The sequence below is a fragment of the Seriola dumerili genome, unplaced genomic scaffold, assembly GCF_002260705.1.
Source record: "Seriola dumerili isolate Sdu_G_001 unplaced genomic scaffold, Sdu_1.0 BDQW01000853.1, whole genome shotgun sequence".
Classification (NCBI taxonomy): Eukaryota; Metazoa; Chordata; class Actinopteri; order Carangiformes; family Carangidae; genus Seriola; species Seriola dumerili.
The window spans coordinates 1,089,475-1,114,002 of NW_019175108.1; the positions used below are offsets into that span (position 1 = coordinate 1,089,475).

Consider the following 24,528-nt stretch of genomic DNA (forward strand, 5'->3'; position numbering starts at 1 on the left):
TTGGGAGTGTCTGAGGGTCAAAACAGGAAAACCGAACCAAATTGCTGACATTTTGCTAACGGCTAATGTTACGCTGTTTACCGTAAAATCAATTCTTCTTTGTGGTTTCTAAAACACCAGTTACCAGTGGCTACACAGCGCAACTTCCTGTGTAAGCTACTGTTTTAGAGCAGGGAAGAAGAATTGATTTTCGGAAAAGCTGCTGTTTTATTTAAATATGAAATTAATAATAATGTGGTATCAGATCGGTGCAGGGACTGTGTACTCACTGATACCTGATACTGTATTTTAGGCAGTATCTGAGGCATTTCCGTTAGTAGCACCAGTATCACGACTACTCTAGAAAATGACTTTATAAGCAACTGCATAGTTTTTTTTAAATTCTAATTCCAAAAATTTTAATAAATGTATTAGTTTTATCTCAAAACCTGTATTCAGTGGCATAAAAATGGACACCACAGCTGAGAGCCCAGTGAGTGACACACCTGCTGCTTATTAAGGTGATTATATTCTGTAATAACGTTTGTAATAGAATTTAGTGATGCATAAATTTTACCCTCCAAAGAAATTCCACTGATGTTCTTAGATTCAGCTTACAGCTGTAAGCACAGTCCCTCAAACACATTGAAGAAAGCTTTGCAATTGGAGCTTCTATTATAGTATGCTAATGTGCATTCAGATTTCTTATGGCCTTGGTTCCACTTCTCGGTTCAGCACTGATAGAAAACCTTCTGCTTGTTATTTACTTCCTTTATGGAAAGTATGCTTCGCTCATCCGTATAGCAAATGGACAGAATGTGGAATGTGTGAAATATACACTGTGTATTAGGCTGGTGCTGGGCATTAGTTTCGATGTATTCTAGGGAGCTTTTCTGTGTATTGTCACTCTGATCACTTTACTTTCTGTATAATTAGTAGCAGAATCATCCCTGGAGCAATCCTAGTGTTGTTGACACCTGCCCAGCTGGTGGGGTTTGGTGGCTTGGTTGATGTTTAACCCTGCTGGGCCTTCTGTGAGCCCCGGTGAGCGCGGCCAAGGGTCTCCTCTCTTTCATTCTTTCCTCGGGTAATGAGCTGTAATGGATAGGGCCTTGGGCGTGACAGGAATACTGAGAACCCCATCAAAGCAGCACCCTGCGCATCCCTTTAAAGAACTGCTCAGTACACACGCAAACACTCATTTACTCATTCATTCCTCTCTTTAATCTACTGCCGTCACAGGCTTTCACTTATTTATCATGCACCAGTATTATAAATATTACAAACTGTGAAGTTTTCTTGAAGAATCGTTGTTGGTGAATTGAGAGAATATGAGATGTAATGAAAACTATAGGGATAGAGTTAAAGTGTATGAGTTGAGTTGCACACACCAGTGTATTCAACAAATGATCATTTATTTTGCTGTTTGAGCCCTAAAGGGGGTCATAAGCTGGTGGGAAGCTCTAAAAATTTAATTATTAATTTAAAAAATATATATTTTTGGCCAGAGATAAATCTGTTTGGTTAGGACGTACAAATCATTTCTCTATATTGACTACTCACATACACGCACGTAAAAGAGTTCAGTGGCAATGACAGTCCAGATGGTACTCAATGACTCTTACAGACCCTCTAAATTACCATGGTGATGACTCTAGATGCTTTTTCACCCCTTTCACTTCACTAACAGGCCTCTCTGCCACTTTACTGCTCACCCTCCGATTCACTCATTTTTGTTGTCTGAGTGTTTGTGTGTGTGTGTGTGTGTGTGTGTGCGTGCGTGTGCGTGTGCGTGCACGCACGCACGTGCGTGCATGGTGTGTAATCTTTGTGACGGGGGTCTGCCAGGGTTTTTACTCTGCCATGGACTAATAAAAGCCCATATATTGCAAAAGTCAGTCATGCACAGTGTGGATCTGACATAGTGTAGCGTGCATTTCACTGCACTATCCAAACTTACTTACAGAGAGTAAAAGAGTGACATTATCTTAAAATGCACCATGTAGATCACCATCATTATTGTCATTATTATCATTATTGGCTGATGTTAATGTTCCATAGTGTCATGACAATATTCATGAAGCCAGAATCAATCTGCAGGGGATGTAAACTAAGACTTCAATGTGTCACTTCTCGTGGTAAAAGGTGATGTGAGGAGTATGATCGTGAACATCCCAGCCCCTGGTGGAGGGGAGGGCTTTTACATTGCCAGTTGCCATCTGCCTATCCAGTATGTTCAGAAAATGTTTAAAAGGATGCCTCTTTTCAAATTTCGACAGCTTGATCGGCATCATCCTCACTTCTGTTCCTGGGGATGTAAGCCTGCGGTGACTTGGATCGCCAAGTTGCACATCACAGACAAGCTGGCTTTCCGTCCACCAGTCTCCACCTCTGACTTTGCATCAACTAATCCAAGTCACATCTGGCTTGCATCCCCAGCAGCTAAACTCAGCGTGAAGCTTAGTGCTCTTTTAATATTGATTCTTCTGATAGCGTTTCTAAATGCTCTGAATATACACTGTAGTCAAATGTGCGTGCAAACTGGTTTGCAAAGATAGAGGAGTCACCTGACTACCCGTCAGACTGTATTACCTCATACAAGCCTTTGCACAATCTTTGTTCACAAGTTACTTATCTGTCCCTGAAATCCGCAAAAAAAAAATGTTTCAGTCTCTTGGAATGGCCTTCCTGGCGTGATAGCGAAGCTGCATCACTGGAAACCATTCAAGCGTAAAACTCATGTCACTCCTCTGTCTTATGACCTGCCCTCTTGCATCAGTCTCTTTGACCACATCAACAACTTTGCACGTTTCATTAAACCTTTACTACTGTTACTTCTATTTTAGATTTCTACTCCGGAAGTGTTATATTATAGAGCGTATTAAGAAACCTTGGTGTGATAGAACGCCTCAGACTTTGACTCAGCGGTGATGAGGCTTGATGGGTTCCTGGTGCACTTCATTATCCACCACTTACTCTGCCTCCTCCAGACGCTGCCTCATCAAGGTCAGACTGTCATGGTGTGCGGGTGCGTCTGGACTAAGGCCCGGCCAGTGTAACCAGTATCTTTATTAGTAAAGTAAGTAAATGCATTGACAGAAAGGGAGCACAGGCAGGGATAATCTCCTCTGAGCCTCATCTATATAGCAGAGCCACTCACATTCAACTAGCATTTAATAATATGGACACTGTTGTTGTTATTTTTCATTCCTTTTGATAAATACCAATTTTTATTCTCTGTTAATAAAATACTATCGCTGTAATATTTATCTGATATGGCTCAGACTGAATTAGAGAGAAGAGAGAGACTGGCATATGTAGCGTAACAGCAGCACAGCTCGGCTGGTGCAGCCTGACCTAGTTAGAAACAAACATTTCAGTACCAAGGTGTCGAGCTGTCTGTTTACCTCTCTGCCTGCTACCAACTCCTCCTCTGAGCACAACGATGGGTTGCCACTAAAGTCAAAGGTACATTTCAGTTCACAGCATGCCCTGCTGTCACTCTCATTCCCGTTTACAAGAGAACCATTGTAAAATAGCATTTCTTTTTTCTTTCTTTTTTTGCCATTGACTAGAATCAGTCACAATCTATTAGACGGATACCTACAGTCTGATGCCCGTTGTTGCATTCTTTAGTGATAGCTGTCATTGCACTGTATTGCATGCTGATTACATGGAGATTTGTAAATGAAGGGACAAACACTGAAGTGAAGGAGAGATGAGATGGCGCCAGACAGATCTCAGTATCCCTTTAAAAAAAAAAAAAAGGGCTATGTTCTCTGAGTGCTGTCATTGTGAGCTGGATTGTGTCTGGGTCAGACGTTCAGCTTTTCATTGTGCTTTAACAAACCCTCTCAAAGAGCTCGCCGCAATCAGACTGCACTCTTGTCTGTTCTGTCAGAAACGGCGGCATCTTTCAAATGATACATTCAGAGTTTTGAGCTTGTCGTTGCTTAAAAATACGTTGCACTTTTTAAATAGTGCTTATGACACAAGTTTTAAAGGCTGAGCTGCAGATTTTTATATATATTTGAAGGCCGCAGCTTGGATATAAAACACCTCACACTTAATTTCATCGACAGCTTAAATTACAAACAGCTTTAGTTACTGTATTCACACATTTTGCTGCAACTGTTTTCACCTTGACAAAGGACTGTTCATCAAAGCTGATGTCGTAGAGCAGACATATTTTCCTGACACTAATTTGCATGTGTATTATGATGGTTAAATGAGGAGACTAGTTCATGGATACAGAGCAGTGTTGATAAAATTATTTAGATTATTGGCAACATAACCCCACCTGAGCATCATCCCATTGATTCTAGATGGAGTCTCTATGCTGGAGGTGGTGGCGGTGGGGAAGGCGGTGATTGAATGTTGGCATCAGCCGTAGGAGCTGGAAGCAGCGTGTTACAGGTGCAGCTAATTGGACTGATAAAAGGGATGGTGATTAGTGATTGGCTCATGTGTGGGAAGTGAGAGGAGTGGTAGCTTTAGGCTTACCTAATTGGATTAAGTGAACCAGAAAGGAGTTGCTTCTTAGATTCTGAACTGATAGGATGATAGAGGAAAACAGTGAAATACATGAATGGACAGGAGCCAAGAGGCATGAATGGTGAAGCATTCCTGATAAAAACCTTCATTAAGCTCAATTAAGACAGAAAAAAAGGTTGATCTTCAAAAGCAGCCACACGTAGCCTGCTATCATTACAGTTAGGGCCGTGCTTCCATTAACAGTGAGAGTAGTGAGCAGGGTTTGCATCAGAATAATAAGCAGCTCAGTAAAAAGAATGCTGTATGAAAACCTTCATACAGTTCAATTCTGCAGGGAGGGATTTGTCTTTTTCTTTTTGGACTCTTTTTAATCACATACTGTGTGTCAATCTTGTGTGCATACATCAGTCCAGCTTTTAGTCAGACAGATAAGAAGAAAATGTAATGCAAATATGAAATGACTTTTTTTTTTTTGCTGCAATCTATACTGATACAACTTGGTTTTGTTGGTAAATGTATTAACCACAGCAGGTCTGAGCTCGCGCAACAGTGTTTTACAAGCACTGATAAATTAATGGAGTCACGTTCTATCACCTCCGTAAAGTCACACATTTGCTCTCTGTTTGCTTCAAATGTGTGTTTATTCTGGAGGAAACTAATCAAAGAAGGCCGATGCAACATAAAACAGCAGCACCACAAGCTATGGTCTCAGAATTTATCATGGATAAATGGGGTAACCCCCCCCCACCTTTGATTGCAGAGCAATTGCACTGGATTGCACCTGACATCACACTCACTATAACAATAAATAATTAATCAATAACCCACAACAGGCTGAGATTAAATTAAAATTGTTGTCTGCAGCTACTAAAGTCAGTACAAATGCTGTTACAGTGAAGTAGTTTAATTTCCATACACGGTGAGGAGACAGGTTTTAATGAACCTGTAATCATTGTAATTATCTACTGTATAAAGCTGTATTAGTCAGATATTTACTGTATACACATATATTCAGTGCCAACAATGACTTCTAGCTGATTGAAATGGGGATATTAACAGATTTTGACTAAAATAGAGTAAAATGAGAATCATTGTCACTGGAAATATTTAAGGTACAACTGTTTTTATTTGTCAGTTTCAGGAGGAAACAGGTGGCCAGCAACAAGCCACTGAGATATTATTACTTAAACCTAACAATGTGGGTGTAACCTCTCTGTGTGTGTGTGTGTGTGTGTGTGTGTGTGTGTCCAGGAGAATGAGGGGTGAGGGTGATGTCATATTTGATGACATCATTGCAGACGTGCAGGGAGTGCAGATTAGAGACTGTGACTCTTGTGAACCAGCCCTCCACAGCTGCCCTGCCTTATCGGTTTGTCCTGCCCGGCCCTTTATCCCCTTGTGCCAGCTCTGCCAGTCAGTGAGCTCTAGAAATAACCTCAAACTCACCCCTATCTCCTCTGCCAGTCCACCAATCCTGGCTCAAATTGAGCATGGCAAAACTCTCCCACTCACATTCCAGTCTTACTACTATCAACCCTTTGGCTGGCCCCACCGGCCAAGTCACTTTGCCAAAGCTGAGCTCCAGCCTCATATGTGCAGTGTTTTTTCTGTCTGAGCCCCAGCGTGAGTCCTAGTCTCCCAGCTGAACCAAGTCCTCACTCTGCGCTGGTTGGCGACACATGCACCCAGTCCGGTGGCAACAGAAGCAGCAGTAGTGGCTGACAGGAAAAGCAGCACACCTCGCACCAGAATTGACAGGACAAAGAGCACACACACACTCCCACTGGAGCTGCACCGGGGGGGGGGCAGGGCCAAGCTAGGCTGCACCACACACACACACATACATGTGATCCCCCGCACACCATATGCAGGCTCCTCCCTGCGCAAGGAAACAGAGATGGGAGGTGCAGTCAATCACGGACAGTGAAAGGGAGAGGGCTTAGCCGGAGTTAGTAAGAGGGGGGAGAGACAGCGGAGGAGAGAAGGGGACAAATCTTCATCATTCCTAAATCAGTCAGGTTTCCGTTTACCCTTAAATTCATTCATGTGGAGTGAAAGAAAGCAAACAGAGGAGAGAAGAGAGTGTGTCCCGTGTCAGAGGCAACCCAGGAAGTAGGGCATGCTCTGTACAGGGTGAGCAAGAGAGGGTGGGAGAAAGAAAGGAGGAGAGGGAGCAGCAAGAGAGAGAGAGCATTGTAGCGCTTATTCTCCACCCCTTGCCTTAAAGCAGCAGCAGGAGGAAAGAGAGAAGGAGTCAGGGAGCGAAGGAGGAAGAGAACCACAAGTGAGGAAGAGAATAAGCGAGCAGCAGTGTGCAACGGCAGCAAGGGGGAAAAATGGAGCTTTGAAATCGCCTCTGCCCTTATCCATCCCTGCTTTTCTTTTTTTTTTCCCTTTTTTTTCCTCCCCTCTTGTTCTGGGTCAGCCTCAGCTCCTCTCTCCGCCCGCCTTTGATTGTTCTGTGGAATTCTGACAATGCCTGGTGAGTGTTATCCTGCTTTTCACGTGTCACTCACCGTCCTTTGTGCGTCGGTTTGCTTGGGTTCATGCAGTGGGAGATCATTTTTTATGTGAACATGTAGCCAGGAATAGAAATGTGGACCCTGCGTGTAGAGGATGCTTCATTGAGACTGTTTACACTCCTCTGCCTCTGTGTGCTGTTTGTACTCCAGCTGTGCTGTCCTCTTCTCTCTTTGCTTCTCTCTATCAGTGACAATGCAAGGGAGGTTGCTCTGCTGAGCGCACGCACACACACACACACACACATGCACGCACGCACGCATGCACGCACACACACAGACACACACACACACACACACCACACCATCCTGCGTACATTCAGGATACTCAGTCATTATTCCATAATTGCTTTTAACTCCCAAAGGGCTTTCATTCAGAGTAGTTCATTTATTACGTGTGATAAAACACCAGAGATGACAATGCAGAGAACGGGTTTTGATTGTGAGTGTTGACCATATTCTAAATGTAGCAACATCACACAAAGCTGGCCTGTGTGACAGAGGGCAGCCAGCTAACACAAATCAGATGACTGGGCCACGCTGTGAGGTCAGCCGCTGATTTTTGCTGGCAAGCTCGGTCCAAGTCATATGTTGGAGTCAATTAGCAGTTTAAGGAGAAGTGTGTGGTCCAAGGACAGAGAGTTTGAGGGTCTCGGACATCAACAGCTCATTTGGATGTAGACACATTTTAATATCTGCACAAAACAACTCTTGGTCATCGGTCATCATCTTGTCCAGTATTTGTAATCTTTGACACCCTTCTATTTTTATATGAGATTTGAAATAATCTTACGAGATGGTTTTCAGTCAGTCAGAACACATGATCATGTCAGCTATCCCAGATTTATTTACTGACGATGATTTGATATTGTCACAAACATCCGCGGTCCAGTTAACGCATCATACACAGTTTGACAGTGGCAACAAAAATCACGTGGGTGTAAAACCCACCGTCCATGCTACCGACATGCATGAAATTAGTCCGCAGCAGCACATACTATAATTAAGTTATTCCGGTTAGTTGAGTTATTCCGTTTAAATTTGTCTTACTGAGAAGACAAATAAAACACTGAAGCACAGAGTCACAAAACTCTTCCCTGCCTCATCATGGGGGAAGAGTTTAGTTAAACATTTCCACTGGAGAACAGCGTCCAACCAAACATTTATTCTTCTCAGAGGTGGCTTCACGGGAGAAAGCCATCTTTGGTTTAGCAAACACATAAATGATAGTTTGATGGTTTTGTCCTCTTGTTTACTGCAGTATGCAGATATGCTTCAGTGTGAGAGCTCAGCTGGTGGTCTTCTTCATTGTAAGCTTGCTGTTGAGCCCTCCAGAGTAAAACCACGCTTGACTTCTACATATTATGCTATAAGCATTTGTGTCAGCCTGTGTTTGTGTGCAGTAACAGTGTGATTCCTTGTTGTCTCCCAGCCTGGGGTACTGTATCCGCTTGCATGCGTGAGAAAATGTTTCTATGCACATTAATATATGCACACACACACACACACACACACACACACACACACATGCACGCACACACTGAATGTAGATATGCATATGTTTTGAGCATGTGTGTTTTAGTATGTTGCTACAATCCTATTTTAGGATAAAGCTTGCTAACCAGTAGCCCAGGCGAGGGACGGCAAGGTGAGAAATAGAGCTGTTAGTCATTTTCACAGTCTTAAACATGCGAGAGGAGCAAGAGGGAGAGATGGTTAGAGCGAATGTGTGATGGAGATGAGACAAGCCGCATGAGAAATGGGGAAACAAATAAGATGACTGAAATGACAAAGCATAGGAGACACGACAGTTTTCAGTTGTTTATGCTCCAGTGTTTTGTGTACTAGTTTATTCTGGGTGACTAAATCTCTTATGCAATGTTCACCTTCCAGGTTGTTGCTCTTAATTCCTGCTCTTGGACTCAACTTGTGCGATGTCGAAAATCCATTTAATGACATTAAGCACTGATGTATTGTGATGTTAAATATATATCATAGTCATTTTCTTGATTAGATCTGTGTGGCAGGGAAAGGCGAGAATAAATGCAGCGCTGAGCTCTGTACAGTATCTTTTGCGCTTCTCCTTCCCATCTCTTCATGTCATTCTCTGAGTGGTCTGTCTCTGTGTAATTACTCTGTCAAAGATCATCTCTGTGATGTCCATTGATTTGCTGAGAGCTGATGAAGTGGAGCAGAGCATTTGATCAGACACATGTAGAGGGAGGGAGGGGCGGGGCCTTGCAATGCCGCACCCAGGGGCCACTCGACTGGGGGTGGGGGGGTGGGGGGGGTCAAAAGGTCTGAACCACTGGCGGTTTAGAAAAATGGAGGGAGGAACAGCCACAGTGGAACACATAACAAACAGTGCTTAGTGATGACCACACAAGCAGGAACATCCCAGGAGAATGGAAGTGTCATCAAGTTATGAAAACACCAATTGCATTTAACTATACAGGATTCAAACGTTTCTAGGAGAATGTGGACATTGTTTTAATCAAAATGATCAATCTGAGAAAGATTTAGAGGCAAAGAGAGAATGCCAGACCTTACACAAAAACAACGAACTTCCAAGAGCTTGTATTTAGCGACTTTAATGCTTTAAAATGGGTGATATGTGTTAGCAAACTGCAGGTTAGACGGTCGACTTCAATCTAGCTTTCCATTGTGAATGCGAGATGAAGTCGAATTACGCTGGGTCGATGACATTCAGCAGCATTATTCTGCATTTCCTCAACCCTGCTTGGGAGAGGATGAAAGAGGAGCATATGCTCATGATGGGGCAGAGTTGTGCGTTGTCAATAATTGAATCACTCATTCGCTTTCTCGTGCCCTGAAGGCTGTAGCGCGGAGTCAATAGGAACAACAGGAGAGGAGAGCTCTCAAGCATCAGTCCTATAGGTCTCTCTCCGTCTCTCTGCTCTCGTACTCTTTATCTCTATATGTTTCTTTTTCACAAACAAACACTGTGCCACTACCTTATCTCTTCATCTCTGTGCTTTACAAAATAAAATGGAGGGCAAGCGATAGAGGGATGAGTAAAGTGATGGAGGGAGAGATCTCTAATGCCCTCTGTTGCTTTCCATTTCCTCCCACTTCCCCTGTAGTCTTTGGAGTAGGTTGATATTTTAACTTAGCACTTAAGCAGCTATTGACTGGCTCTGCGGTAGCACAAAATCCCATTGATTGGGCACTTTCCTGACCAGATCTGGATACTGACATTACGCTGATTACTGATTTTCAGAACGCATTAAAGGTGGGGGGGGCGCAATCCTCTTTCACTCACTGACTGTTGTTGATTTAGGAGAGAAGTAAGGTTGTATGGATGGGGATAAAATCTTCAAACGCTATAATTTAAAGCTGAAAATAGTCCCCAATAAATACAATATTTCTTCCTGTTTCAGCGAGATTTCACTTTCTTTCTTGGAAATTTCTGAACCTTTTTTGAATTTGAAAAATATACATGTTCTTGATCTGTTTTTTTCTCTTCAGTAGGAATGAATGGGCTCAGGGCTGAGAGCCATAGACATAGTCAGACACTAATGAAAGATGGAGCAACACGCTGTTGGTTTTGGTCTTTTCATGGGTTTTTTTTGACATAAGAAAAATGTTTATATATGAATAATGCCAGCCTTATGTTTTTTAAGTACCTGATTTGTGAAGGTACTTTACATTTATACAATATCGCCCACAACAACCTAATACAACCAGAGATATTCAGGGTTGACGCATTTCTAGCATCTTGCAGTATATATTGTCACATTGTCTGGGTCCCTGCACCGGAGAGATGACACTGAACTGCAGCAACCCAGTTTCAATGCAGTAGAATTAACACTTATTCTACTTGGTCTTGCGATCCTCCTTATTGCAGCAATATTCATATTCTCTCACTGCATGAGTCATTGGAGTGAGTTCAATTTGCTCTTGTCTCCGTCTTGTCAGTCTCTTCATTTTCTTTCCTCCCTCTGCCCTCCTCTTCCCTGCCCTCTGTCACCATTTACTTGTCCAACATGTCCCACCCTCTCTCCATCCGCCACCCACTTCTCTGCAATGTAGACTTGTGGAAGCTTGCCTGGAATGCGTCCGCTGATTATTTTTCTCCGCTTCCCTCCCTTCCTCCTTTTCTTTACCTCTGTGCAAGCAGGTGGTGCTCTTCTAAACAGGTTAGCGGTTAGCAGGGGAATAACTTCTCAGAGGTGCGGCCTCTCAGGGGCTGCCTACAGACAAGACGCTTAGCAGAGAGACTCCCACCCTCTCTCATGAACCTATCCTGTTGGTGTCTGTTGCTGCACACTTGGCTCATGACCTCGCACAAACCCACCCACACACTCCTTGGCACAATTCGACATGGATTTCTCTCACAAAATCACGTGGAATACAAATACATTTTCTGTTTGCGTGTGTGTGTGTGTGCACAGAAACCCTCTCTGAACACACAAATGCAAATATACACAGAGTCTCATGACTCTGAGTACAGAAGACCATTGTTCAAAATGCATTTTCCTATGAATAGTGAAGATTGGACAGTTTTCCTCTATCGTTACTGTGATCACAAACAAACTTCCATAGATAGAATAGCCTTGCCTTTTAACACATTATGTGCGAGAACAGTCACACTCAAAACAACCGTATGGGCTATGATATTATCATGACCCAGACCAGAGGAATGAGGAAATCCCCTTGAGTGTTTAGTCTCCAGACTTTGCCTTGGCTTTATAGTTAACCTTTACCCAGCCATTCTCCAAAACAGCAAGGCATGCAGGTCTGTTTACTTGTGATAAGAGCAAGCAACTCTAATCCATTGCATCAGGGGGAACAAGTACATAAAACCTCCTTCAGTTTCACCTCCCAAATGATACTTAAATTGTTTTGGAGCTGGACGAACCGGTCCACCTATAATGGGGTGCAAAGACCTTTCCACTGTACAGTTCACAATGACTTCCATTGTTGAAATAGATGGCTACCGCCAGCTCCTGTAGAGTTCCACTTAAGCCTTTTCACATAATTACATCTATGTGATTTCTGCGGACTGTCGAATGATCGAGCTGAAATATTCTCCTGTCGTCTAAGAATCAGTTAAATAAGAAATACTGAAACTGGTCGATGCCAAACCGGACCTGTTTCCATGCAAGTATTTGACAGGAGATGACTGGCATTTCTGGGGCTATGGCTTTTTTTTTTTTTTTTTTTTTTTTTTAGAGCTCGAACATCGGTTTGTATTGAAGCGTCTCTTGACAGCATATCTCAGCTGTGACATCAGTCTTCCCTCACTGGGTCGCCAGCTATGTGAAAACAACCATACGATACATCTGGCAGTGCGTCTCCTCCCTAAAGCTGGCCGGCCTCATTTTCTCCCCCTTCTCCCTCTTTCTTTTTCTCTGTGCTTTTCTCCCCTCTTTCCCTTTTCCTGGAGTCCCTCTCTCCGGCCAAGGACCCAGGATTTTCCCACCGAGCATGGTGCTGAAGGCTGAGCTATTGTTTCCTGCTACAAGGAAACTGGGAGGGAGGAGGAGGCAGGCTGACTTCCTGGCTGCCAACTCGGGGTCTACGTCAGTGTGAGAAAAAGCAAGGGAGACAGATCTGATGATGACAGGGCAACTGTGTATCCTAGAGACTGACTTCAGCTAGAAAAATATAGATTTTGCTTTATTTCTCAGTGAGTAGCACCTAAATAACATCATAACAGGCTGTCAGCTCCCTCCCTGTTTAACTTCTTTTTTGATTTCATTTGTTGTCGTCCCTCCATTAATAGCAGAGATGGTACGAGTCAGCACCATCCCTCACGGTACCTTCGATGCATAGTGAGCATTTATTTTACTTTTAAAAATGCCTGCATAAAGTTTGTATCAAGTTGAAGCACCACATTCATATCCCCAAATCTTACCTTTATAGGTCCATGTCACAATATGGTTAATGTATTACTTCATCATAATTAAATGTTACTACAGAGTATGGGCAGGCTTGTCCCAAATAACAGCACTGTCTTTTTAAATGGGATGTGGAGAGGGGTGTGTTCGTAGCAACAGACATCCTTTGGGAGTGGTGTGGTGTAACTCTGAGGGCAGAGGCTCCAGCCAAGTTCCCAGAGACTCAAAAATAGTCGGGAAAACACTGAGATCCAGCCACTAGTGAGGAATGCAACCCAAAGTGAAGCTGTGCGTTCTGGGGATCCAGCTCGGAGAGATTCTGCTGGACCATGTTTCACATATTCAGTCGATCGTAGGTGTCATTTTGTTTTAATACTTTATTCATGGGTATGCCTGCTGCTGCGGATGGTTACAGCACAGCTGCATGCTGCGGTTTATTGAAACCTCTATCGCTGCATCCACCCACGGCTTACTCAGGACTGTACATTGTGGTTTTATCTGACTATTTTTTGCTACATAAATGCCATATAGTACTGTCTATATGACTTATAAATGTAAAGAAAGGTCAGGATGGCTGATTGAAAACAAGGAAAAGTGCAGTACAGCTGAATAGTTAGAGAGGAAGGTGGTGAGAGAAAAACTAGGATACGTTCAGACTTGAACATAAAAACTATTCACCGCCAGAGGCAAATCTTGGCTTTGGAGTGCAAATAAGATCTCCGTATTGACAGCATGTTTTACAGTTTAGAGCCAATTATGAGCTGAAGATGCCTCACCTGGAAAAATCTGGTATCAATAAAAATGCAATAATGAAAGTCGGAAACAAAGTGATAAAAACGAGCGTTTGCAGAGATCATAGGCTAGATCATTTTTGCCGTGTTGCGCGGTGGGAAAGTCTCTGTCCTCTTTTTCTCCTTGTGAACTTGAGTGTTGAGCCTGTTTCTTTGTCCAGTGCCACAGGGGTGTTTGAATATTCAGGTCAAGAAGTGAAAAACACACTTCCTCATCTCCTCTTCTCCTTTGCACACATGTTCTTATCAATTCCCTAAGTGCTTAACAGTTACATAAGAGAAAAAGCTCTCTTGCTTGTGATTAATTTATATTTTCTTCAATTTTCAGTTACAAGGTAGTTCTTTTTTTTACATATATATATATACATGAATATAACAGTGTCATGTACGCCTACACACACAGGAATTAAACACATTAGCACAGATGAACACACCATTTCCATGACTTTGGCGTGCATCAGTAATGACTAATGAGGAGTAATAAAACGGGTAATGATGCTAAATTCGAAGTAAAAATGTATTTGCGACTTAATTATGTGATAACAGCCACAGTAAAAACCAGTAATAGCAGTTTGTAGTGTGGTACTTTCTCCTGCTTCTCTCCTGTACCATCAGTAAAGGACAGTCCCTCCGATCACTCTGACACCTCGCCACCCTTCAGGGTTTAACAGTAAGGATCGCTGGATGGCCTGAAGCCAGATGATAAGTCAGTTAATTGGGCAGACACTGGCCCAATTAGGGCAGTGGTTTCACTATCCCCAGTCTTACTCCAGTGATAACTATATTATCGTTGCCTCCGTCTTCCACCTCATGCTTCTCTGTGCTGTGGTTTTTTAGTGCAGAATTAATGAGTGTGGTGGTCATAGTTACACTCACAAAGTGAGTGTAACAAAGTGAGTGTAACTATCAATCACAAAGTGAAAAGTAAAAGGATGTTTCTTTTGTTGTGAGTGCTGTTTAAAATAGCGAATCAGCCCTGACCCGTCAAGGTTATTTGTTGGCAGTTTCAAAGTGGACTGAGTTGGCTGGTTTTTAAAAGCACCTATAATTATCACAAACACATACAAATCAGGTATCTGATTCACCCAGGGCTGATTAATTTCCTCACAGCGTGGATGAATGTAGAAATGTACTGTAGCGCTGGTTATACTTGTGACAGTCAGTTACTCAATTTTTCACATTTTCAAATATTGTTCAGCCTTCGTTTTCGCTCTTATATATTATGAAATGCATTTTGTGGCACAACTTTAAATAATACACAATACACGTAGTTATAACACAAATCAATAGAGTAAAAGTAAAGTACGTCATATTGATTTTGGTTCAATTCATTTTGCCTGTTGATGAAATGATCGATATTTGGCCCATGACTTCCCCATTCCTCATACTCAGCTATTAATAGTGGAAATTAAACAAACATTTTCTTTTATAATGCTGGTTTTTCCGTGAAAATATATTATAAACATATAGACTTTTAACCTACTGGCCCAACTGAGAAAACCCTTTTAGTTGGTCATGATTAGAATATAGTTCAGTCTCTTATAAACCATTAGTCATGACACAGGGTCTTCTATATCTACTTGCTTAGTAAATACTGTATATGACATTTCAGCGTAGTAAATTATTCATATGAGAGGAATTATTGTACATTTCAAAGAAAACATTGATTCAGTGTGTAAACAGTCACAATCATATTTACTGTTCTCCATCACTTATTTCTGCTTTGGGTCATGAAGTCATGAGACAGTATTTCACCAGCCTGTGTGACAACAACAGACTGTAGATATTCTAGTAAAGCCACATTCAATCATGGTGTTGTTTTTTTTTTTTTTTTTTCTCACGTCACATAAAGTGCATTGTTAAAATCAATATACTAGTCACACTGCATCAGTGGGTTTCCCAGAAAGCCATTCAGCATTATTGTGACATTTGCCCTTTGCCCCCTGACCTTAGCTGCTATTTAAAGAGTCATTCATTAGAGCAACCTTTGACCTCAATATAATTTTTATGTCATTGCAATGTGCAATTTATTTGTATATCCTCACTCCTGATCTAATTACTGCGAATAAAGCCGTGGACAAACACCCAGACACCCACACATGTACTGTAGAAGCTACAGTATTCGCTCTGATGACCCTTGGCTCTTAAAACTCTCCCGGAAAGAGAAAGAAGATGAGTAAGAAGGACGTACCCCGTGTGTCACATCCTGCAGAGCTCGACACGAAATAATTCTCTCATGAAATCACTGCCGCAGATGTTAAAAAACTAAACAGTCCTCACAGATCATCACAGGTAATCTGCATGCTGTGTTCCGCAGCTGCTAGCGTGATCGTCTGTGTCCAGTGGTTCTCAGCCAGCTGTTCTGTTCTCTGTCGTTCAGCACATGACCTCAGAGCCAAACCTCCAGCCGGCTCACTCCAGAGCAGCTCCGTATTGGCCCCCCCGCAGTGAGTGTCCTAGCAGGTGTTACACTGAATTACCTGCCAGCGTAGCAGGGAGGCTGCGCTCTCACTGTAATCAAGCTGTGTGCGTGTGTGTGCGTGTTTGTGTGTGTGTGTGTGTGTGTGTTATCAGACAGCCTGGCGCGGTGGCTGCGTTAGCTCTTCCAACAGTTGTTCTCCAACCACCTGATCTCAGTTACCAGCCAGCTTTTTCCACAATGAAGTATGTCTGCCAGCGCTCTGAGTCAGGCATCCCTGTAGACTCCTAAAAAGGGGCCTGGTGCAGCTGATCGTTTAGGAGATACTAAATGCTAAAGCTAGCTCCCTCCTTTTCCTGTGTGTCTGCATGCGTGTCGTCAGGGGAAGGGGTGTGCGTGTGTTTGCTCTCATTCTTGTCTTTAAAAGCTTGTTTCCTCCCTGTAAATGAAAGGCCATCTTTGTGTGGAGCTATTCCTTCTGTACTTTCAGCTAATGTGTGTTCCCATCTATAGCTCAAAAGTGGTCACACCATAGCTTCAGTTTTTTTCATACCCTCTTATTTGGTGCAGCGATGCCTGGGGCAGCATCTCTCTCTTCGCTCTTCCAGGCGTAATCTCTCTTTTGTCTTGTGTGCATTAGACCGCTGGCAGTGTAAGAGCCTAAAGAGCAGACGCCATCAACCAGCGCAGGTGCTGCAAAGCACTAATGCACTTGATATAGACTGACAACAACTTGACAGTGTACATTTTCGCTTTTTTCCCCCCTTTCACTATCATTATTATCGCTTTCATACCCGTACGGCACAGCCAATCAGGGCTCAGTGAGGTCACAGATAGTTAAGCAGAAAGAGGGGCTTTTGATTGAGTGTCAGGCTAGATGTGGTGTGTGGAAATTTTCCTCCTAAGGGTTATTGGTAAAGGGAATGGTAGTGGGGCCGTCACATTAGCTGCTGCACCTCCAGCTCACTTCAACCTCAAACTCTGTGTTTGTCTCCAGAGATCATTCTTCCTCTGCAGTGTGTCTGACTTCGACAGTGAACGAGGTTTCCTCTGACTTCTTCTCGCCCGCCCTGATTGGAGTTTGGGCTCCAAGGCCTTTAGCCACATGTCAGCGGCTCGGCTCACACATCCACCGTTCTGCACCAGTAGCGTCTGACAGGATCCTCCTCGTCTCTTTCCCTTGCCTCCTCTTGACTACTCCTCTCTCAGTCTCTTGCTGTGGGCCAGACGTTTGTTTTGTTGTCTATATTCTCCTGCTACCCATCACCCAGCTGTTCACTCCAGTGATATGACAATTGACAGCTGGCAGGTTGATGCACAAAAACGTATATTTTCATGGGTTTGGCCGAAAACCCAAATGCCATTGTAATGCTGAATAACATGCGAAACACAGACATGAATCTGCAAAAAATTCTGACACCGACTGCGGTAAGATTTTAACTTCCTCTCTGAGCTGATAGTGCCTCATTATTCACGGCGAGTGCTGAGAAAGACTAACCACATCTGCTTGGATCAAATGAGCGATCAGTCCGTGACAGAGTACTCTACAGTGTGACAGACACTTAGTTGTTTCATCACGGCCTGTGGTCCTTCCCACTGAGTCAGCGCCAAAGCAGCAGGAATAATGGACACTTTATTGTGTGAGGCTTGATGCATGAATAATGGCTTATTTGTCCGGTTGCCTGTCTCTGCAGTGCATGTGTTTCATAATCAACCTTGAACAATTACCGTGCGATCGTGTGCGCGCAGTATGTGTTTTCGCTGTTAACTCTGATGTTTTCCGCTTTGATGTTTGAGTTGGGGCCCAGGTGCTTGCAGAGTGCTTGGTGTTGCTGGCTGGCTGGAGCATTTTCGGGTTTGAGCACGATGTCACGTGGCAAGCCAGCTGTTAGGAGAACATTACAGGGACAAATATGATGAAAACTTTGCAGCCTCACCTTGAGCACACTATTACATTCCACGTGTCAAGCCACTGTGCTACAGGTCTTAGCAAACCGTCGCAGGCAGCAATTCTCAGGAGATATCATATTGAGATAAACATCCATTTCCCACTGATGAGAAGAATCCTCAAAGACTACTCTAAAAGTGTTATGATTCCTGCACGATAAAAATGATTTTTAACTTCTGAGTCAGGTATAACTCGACTCTGCCCGCTATCCATTTGTATGACATTAACCATTTTAGTTTAAATCAGGTTGCTTTGTATTAGGCACAGAGGCATAAATTAAGCCTATGGCTCCAGCCCCCCCGTGGCCCTCAAAGGATAATAGCTAATGGATGGATGGATGGATGGATGGAAACTCAGGCTAATGATATACATCATTTTCATAGTCCATAGACCATTCAGTGGAGCCTCATACGCTTTAGGGAAGCATCTGCATTCATTATGTTTCATTACTTATTTATTCTGGTTTTTACATTACATATCATTTATCTATCTGACACTTATATCTAAAGCAACTTACAATAAGTTCATGTAACCTCCAAAGGACGAAGAGCTAGATGTCGTCAAAACTTGTCAGTGCACTCGTTTGTCATCCTGCGTGTCTTTGCCTGGCTCTGCTTGTTGGTATGCATGCCTATTGGCACACTGGCCTCCTGTGTTTGTTTGGTAGAGAGCATTATTAACAAGTAATTGCTGTGCCAGTCTGCAAGTGGAAGGGGTATTGATTGTTGTAAATGCTGGTCTAACAGCAAAGCAAAATGATGTGTAAACACTGCACAGGGCGGTATCCACAGTAAACACAGTTAGCAAGGAGACTTAACATCAGGTCGCTTAACTCTTAGCATTAACTGGAGGCCTCTCTTGAGAAAAGTATTTGTTTTTTTTAGGTTGTGTCAGAAGCTTAACTTTGGTCATTAGGATAATTTTTCATGTTGTGCAGTAACGTGGGTGGAAGCTCAACACAAAGAGGGTATTATTTCCTATGTGAAGATTAACAGCACATCACAATGTGCTATAACATGCTGTTGTTGTTGTACGTTGTGATTATAGTGAAATAATGCATATTTTTCAAGCAACCCAGGAGGATGCAGAGTTTCAAAGCGCTGTTATTTGGAGTTGCACTGCATTAATTCAGCCTATCTTGAACCATCAGTACAAATATAGTCCCTTGTGGTGCAGCCAGCTGGCCAACAAGTCGGTGTGTTAGAAGTCTAAGTGCTCTGACGCCTGTATGGGCCCGAGGTTTTCAGACTCTATCAGATCCCAGACAGGCTATCAGATGAACTCTTTTTACAGGATGCTGAGACAAAGCGCACTGGGTGCAGTCCAGACACACTCAGAATCCATTACTCTGCTCCGCTCTCTCCGGTGCTTACCCCTAACTGAGTTTCTATTGAACCTTGGCAGGGCACAGTGAATCTAGTTCTCAAACTTGACCTCATGCATCGACATCACCGGCGAGCTAGGTGTTCAAATGATGAAAATCTAAAATGTAAGAGGTAAATCAGTAACACTGATGCAGCGGAACAATAGCCCCTTTATTTTTCCTGTGTCGTTGCACACGGCATTCACCAATTACAGCGGTTATCCCTCCTCATTCTGAACTGTTTTAAAGTTAGAGAACAATGAGTTTATATAGTTGATAAGTTATTATTGATATTTTTTGTTTAATTTGATATTTTCCGTTTGATTTTTTTTTTTTTTCAAGACATATCACAAATTAAAAGACGCTACAGGGGCAGACAGATGCTGTGGTAGCTGGTTCTGCTTCTACTACTATAACAAAGCATTCACACCTTGCTGCCCCTTGCTGTTTCATCTGCCCTCAAACAGAAGGTTAAAAGAATAACATGGATGCACAGAACTGCAGTTTGACTCCAGATGGGGGGAGCTTTGTTTCATGTCACCCCCTCCTCTAACACTATAATACCTGATAAAGAAAACACCACAGAGTACACATGGATCAGCAAATGCCAGCAATGAAAGGCCATGATGTATCAGAGGTATTGGCGCTTGAATGATTATGTAATCCTGTCACATCCTCTTGAAGGTATTTGCATAAATGTACCTGATGGAAACATGCACAAATTCACATTTTATTTTTGCCTGAATTTTCAGAAATTCACTTCAAGCTCATCCGACATTGAAATGGAAATGTAACTATTTTCATACAGAAAGACAAATCTCTGTCTCTCTTTGGGTGTTTACACTTTTGCACAAACACATCATGTGTTTATCTATTCAAGCATAAGGTTATTACTGTGCTCTTTGCAACATCTCCTGTAAATCTGACAAGGTCTTTACAAAGGCTATTCTTTACGGATTGACCTTTTCAATTCCGTATTATACCACAGGTCTTTATATAGATGGGTCTGCGTGTAGGAGCCACTGGAAGTTTCCGAGTGGTCAGGGGCCTGTGTGTCTCCTGCAAAGCATCTGAAATATTTAAGTAGCCTGAATGAAGCTGCGGAGACGAAGAGAGGTAGAGTGATTGGCAGCCAAGAGAGGAGATAGGGAGGTAAACACGGTTAAACAGACGAACAGACCAGTGAAAGAAGAAGAGAGTAGGATGGAGAGATGTGTACCAAAGAATCCACCTAGCATAACCCCCCCCAGGTAAACACCGCATGTGAAATAGAGGGATGGAGGCAGGGTATTGGAGAATTGTCAAGGACAAAGAAGGACATTTGCTGAGAATAGACGACGCAGGGGGAAGGGAACCAAAGAGCAGAGAAATGAGGAGACGAGGACAGCAGGCCGCGCTTGTAATGCTGCTTATTTGCAGAGGCTGACGGAAACAGTGTGTCAAACCGGGTGATACAGAAGTTATGAGCAGATTTCACATGCCAGACAGTATTTCATTGTCATTATTACAAAGTGGCCCACAATAGGCTGTAAATTACACGTTACAGTACATTTTAATACAGTGCCATACAGATGACAGGCAGCATTATTATTCATCAATTCATACTTTCACAGCCTCCCACCATTCCCACTGACACTAATGTTCTTATAATATGATATGCTGAGGGAAAGGAGAACAAAGTAAAGTTGCTTTCTTCTCTCTTTGGCAATTTCTCCTCACAACATGCAGAATGTGACTCCCGAGGATCTTGCTTTTGGCAAGCTACGCTGGCGTCATGTTCTCGTCCATGTTCACAGAAAAATGCTTCCATGCTTCCCATCAGCTGTGGCTAAACATTAGAAATGGATTTGATAGTACTTGTACAAGTTGTTCCCTTTCAGTCAGTCTGTTTGCGAGACATAAAGACATCATCATGCAGGTTTTGAGACCATGGACATAAAGTTCCCATCCCTTCCTGTCTCTAACAACACATCCAACCAGAAAAAACCCCTGTATCCCCTCCTCTCTGCTTATTTTACTCGCTCTCTGTTCTGCCCAGTACCCAGTCAGCCAATCACAAAGCAGAGCTAGGTGCAAACACACTTCCTCTGCAGCTGCGGAAAAGGCTAGGAGCTTCTAAAACTGGATTCTCATATGCACAGCCACCCTTGAGGTGTTTGCACATGTTGTTGTGTTTTTATTTCAAAGGATGAAATTTGCCTCTATGTGTGTACACTAATCTCATGCGTGTGTGTGTGTGTGTGCGTGTGTGTGTGTGTGTGTGTGTGTGTGTGTGTGTGTGTGTGTGTGTGTGTGAGAGTGAGAAATAAAACAAGATGATTATCCACTCCACATTGGACAGTGGATTTCACAACAAAGCTGACTGTACAAAGCGATGCATGCGGTTGCTAATCTGTCATTATGGCTGCTACATTTTTCCTGGAATGCTCTTCCCTTAGTCCACAGAAGAGATGTACAGTACATACACACACACACACACACACATGCATGAGATTAGTGTGTAAGCTGTCCACAGAGGGCACTATTGAAAGAATGTTCTCTCTCATTACACTAGCAATTGACCCTCTGTCTGCTGCATCCTGCCAGTGTCTGCGTGTCCGGGGCTAATGTTTATGTGGCTGCTTACATCCCCCACTAGCATATTTCGCTTTTCATCCTCTTATCAGCGCAAGGCTGACCTAAACATGGGTAAGGTTGATGGTGGGCTTCTGCTTGGCAACAACTCTGGTTAGACATGTTTGAGAATAACATAGCTTTAACTACTTAAAACAAAAGTGGTTTTTTGTTGAGTGTTTGAAAAGCTAATGTTGGACTAATATTAAGATGAACAATGTGGATCACTGGCATATATATACACTGCATGGAGAAACATTTGTTCTTTCCTGGTGACAGTCACTCACTAGCTCTTCTGAAAACACAGAAAGTAGGGCGACATCAAACACAGCAAACAGTTGAAAGCTCTTTACTCTGTCTCCTTATATTCTCTGGCTAATGAATGGCCAAGAATTGGGCTTCAGGGCTTCAGGGCTGTCTTTGTGAGAATGCTGAATGCTTTCTGAAGTGCACTCTGAGCTCTCGTCATAAATGTCCACCCTTCTCCATTGCACTATGAGAACAGTGCCATTTGTGCGATTTGTGTTTGTTAAATGAAGCTCCAAAAAAGCGGATAGCGAGAGGTTTATCACTGTGAAGCATTATCACATCATGGAAATTGTCTAAGTCTGACCATTAATGATAATCAATGACACAAATTGCTTCCTATTTATAGTGGTCCCAGTTTGCAGCGCAGCTTGACTCAATCTTTCTGGCTTTTTCATTCACTTATTGATGTTTAAAGTCGTAAATGAGATGTCATCCATTCGCAAGTGAGCATAGAAGTGGGTGCGTGAACGTGTGTTGATATACAGTGGTGTGCAAGCTCTTCCTGCTGAGAACTTGCTGACTTTCAGGCAAGTGGAGCATCCTCTCTTCGTCATCATTCACACTGTCTTCCTTCGCACTCACCATGTACACTCGTTAATACGTGCAGTGCATATGCTCCCTCTCTCTCTCTCTCTCTCTCTCACTTCCTCTACTCAGACTCTGCAGGGTGACTCAGTTCTCTCGCTCTTCTTTTCCACTCTTAGATCTCATCTGATGCCAAGGCTGAAGGAGTCTCGCTCCCATGAGTCATTGCTCAGCCCCAGTAGTGCTGTGGAAGCCCTGGACCTAAGTATGGAGGACGAGGTTATCATCAAGCCTGTTCACAGCAGCATCCTCGGGCAGGATTACTGCTTTGAGGTGAGGGGAGACACACACACACACACATCCTCCACAGTCCTACAGAACATTCCCACTACTGGCCCTGTTTTATTAAAAGTGTCCAGGCACTGCTTCACATCCGATGTTGCTATAGAGTTATTTGAGTCAACCACGGTTCCATTTGGATGTGTATAAAACTCTCCTGGTTTCATCAGTATTGGGATAAGCAGCTGTATTCGATCACTTCTGGCTCTTTCAGCAAATGTCAAAACATTAAAGCTGCAACATGCATTTTGGTAAAAAGCATCCAGTCACCAAGCTAATCAATAGTTTCTATATCAGCAATGGCTCAATAACTTAATCTGAAAGAGGTCAGTCTTGGTGACAAACTCACAGAGAATTACCGCCTACCTGTTTCAGTGTCTTTCAGCTCATTGTTTTGTTTTTACCGCCTGCAACTTTTCTCTTTTGGTTGATTCTCACCGCTCTCATCGACCTTGTTTCCAGTCACAGCTTTAAAAGCTCACTGTTCGTGACCTGCCCTGCACCATGTGGCGAAAAGACAAATGTAGCGACTAGCTGGTGAACAAAGCCACATTTGACACCCAGAGATCAAAGCAGAGCGAATATTGGACTGACATTAATCGGCCAGATGCATGACTCAGAACGAATGCTAATGTTGGTACATGTCCGCTGGGAGTGTAAAAAGGCAACCGTTGGCTAACATGCTCACCAACTCAACTCAACAACTTTAGAGGGTGACTTTATTTATCAATGTTGTGTTTGCAGCTTGTTCTTTTGCATGCACTACAAGAGCAGAGAAGAAGCTAAAGATCAGAACTTAATTTTAGTTGGTTTGCTTTTGGATTCTGGGTCATCTGAACTCATGATGCCATTTTGTTCCCAACTGCAACAACAATTCATTTTGAGTTTGCTACAACTTTGATTTGCTCCTCTGACTGGCTTTTTCTCCGTAGAAGATAGATCTACAAGTAACTGTTATTTTCATTAAATAGAAAAATAGTGATAAATGCTCATTACAACTTCCTGAAGTCCAGAGGTCCAGGTTCAGGTGACATAGGAAAAAAAGTTGCAAATCTTTATGTTTAAAGAGTCCGCAATATCAAACGGACAAAAACAATATGATTTCTCAAACGTAAAAGAATTAAGTTGAGCTTATTAAAACTGATGGCCACAACAAATTTTTTTTTATTATTAAATTATGAAGAAAACTCCCATGTTTCTAAGTTGAGCGCATCATTAAAAGCAAACTCTGAAATGTGAATGAGCAGCCGGGAACAACACACCAGTGGGTCCTATCACCTCATATAACTGCACTTCTCGATCGGCTGCTGATGGCCAATTATAGCCAAAAGTTAGGAAAACAGCCAGTTTTTGTTTTTTGTTTTT

General features: G+C 42.8%; 1 protein-coding gene across 3 annotated transcripts in view; it reads left to right on the top strand.

The window, feature by feature from the left end:
* dab2ip (DAB2 interacting protein) overlaps positions 1-24,528 on the top strand; it is a 90,219-nt gene that overhangs the window by 28,855 nt on the left and 36,836 nt on the right. For 2 of the 3 annotated variants that reach the window (XM_022766425.1, XM_022766426.1), the window contains exon 4: positions 23,004-23,157. In XM_022766425.1, coding sequence (XP_022622146.1) covers positions 23,004-23,157 — 154 coding nt within the window. Of the gene's footprint in view, positions 1-6,883; positions 6,956-23,003; positions 23,158-24,528 lie in introns of those variants that run through there. The other variant, XM_022766427.1, reaches the window with a different exon arrangement.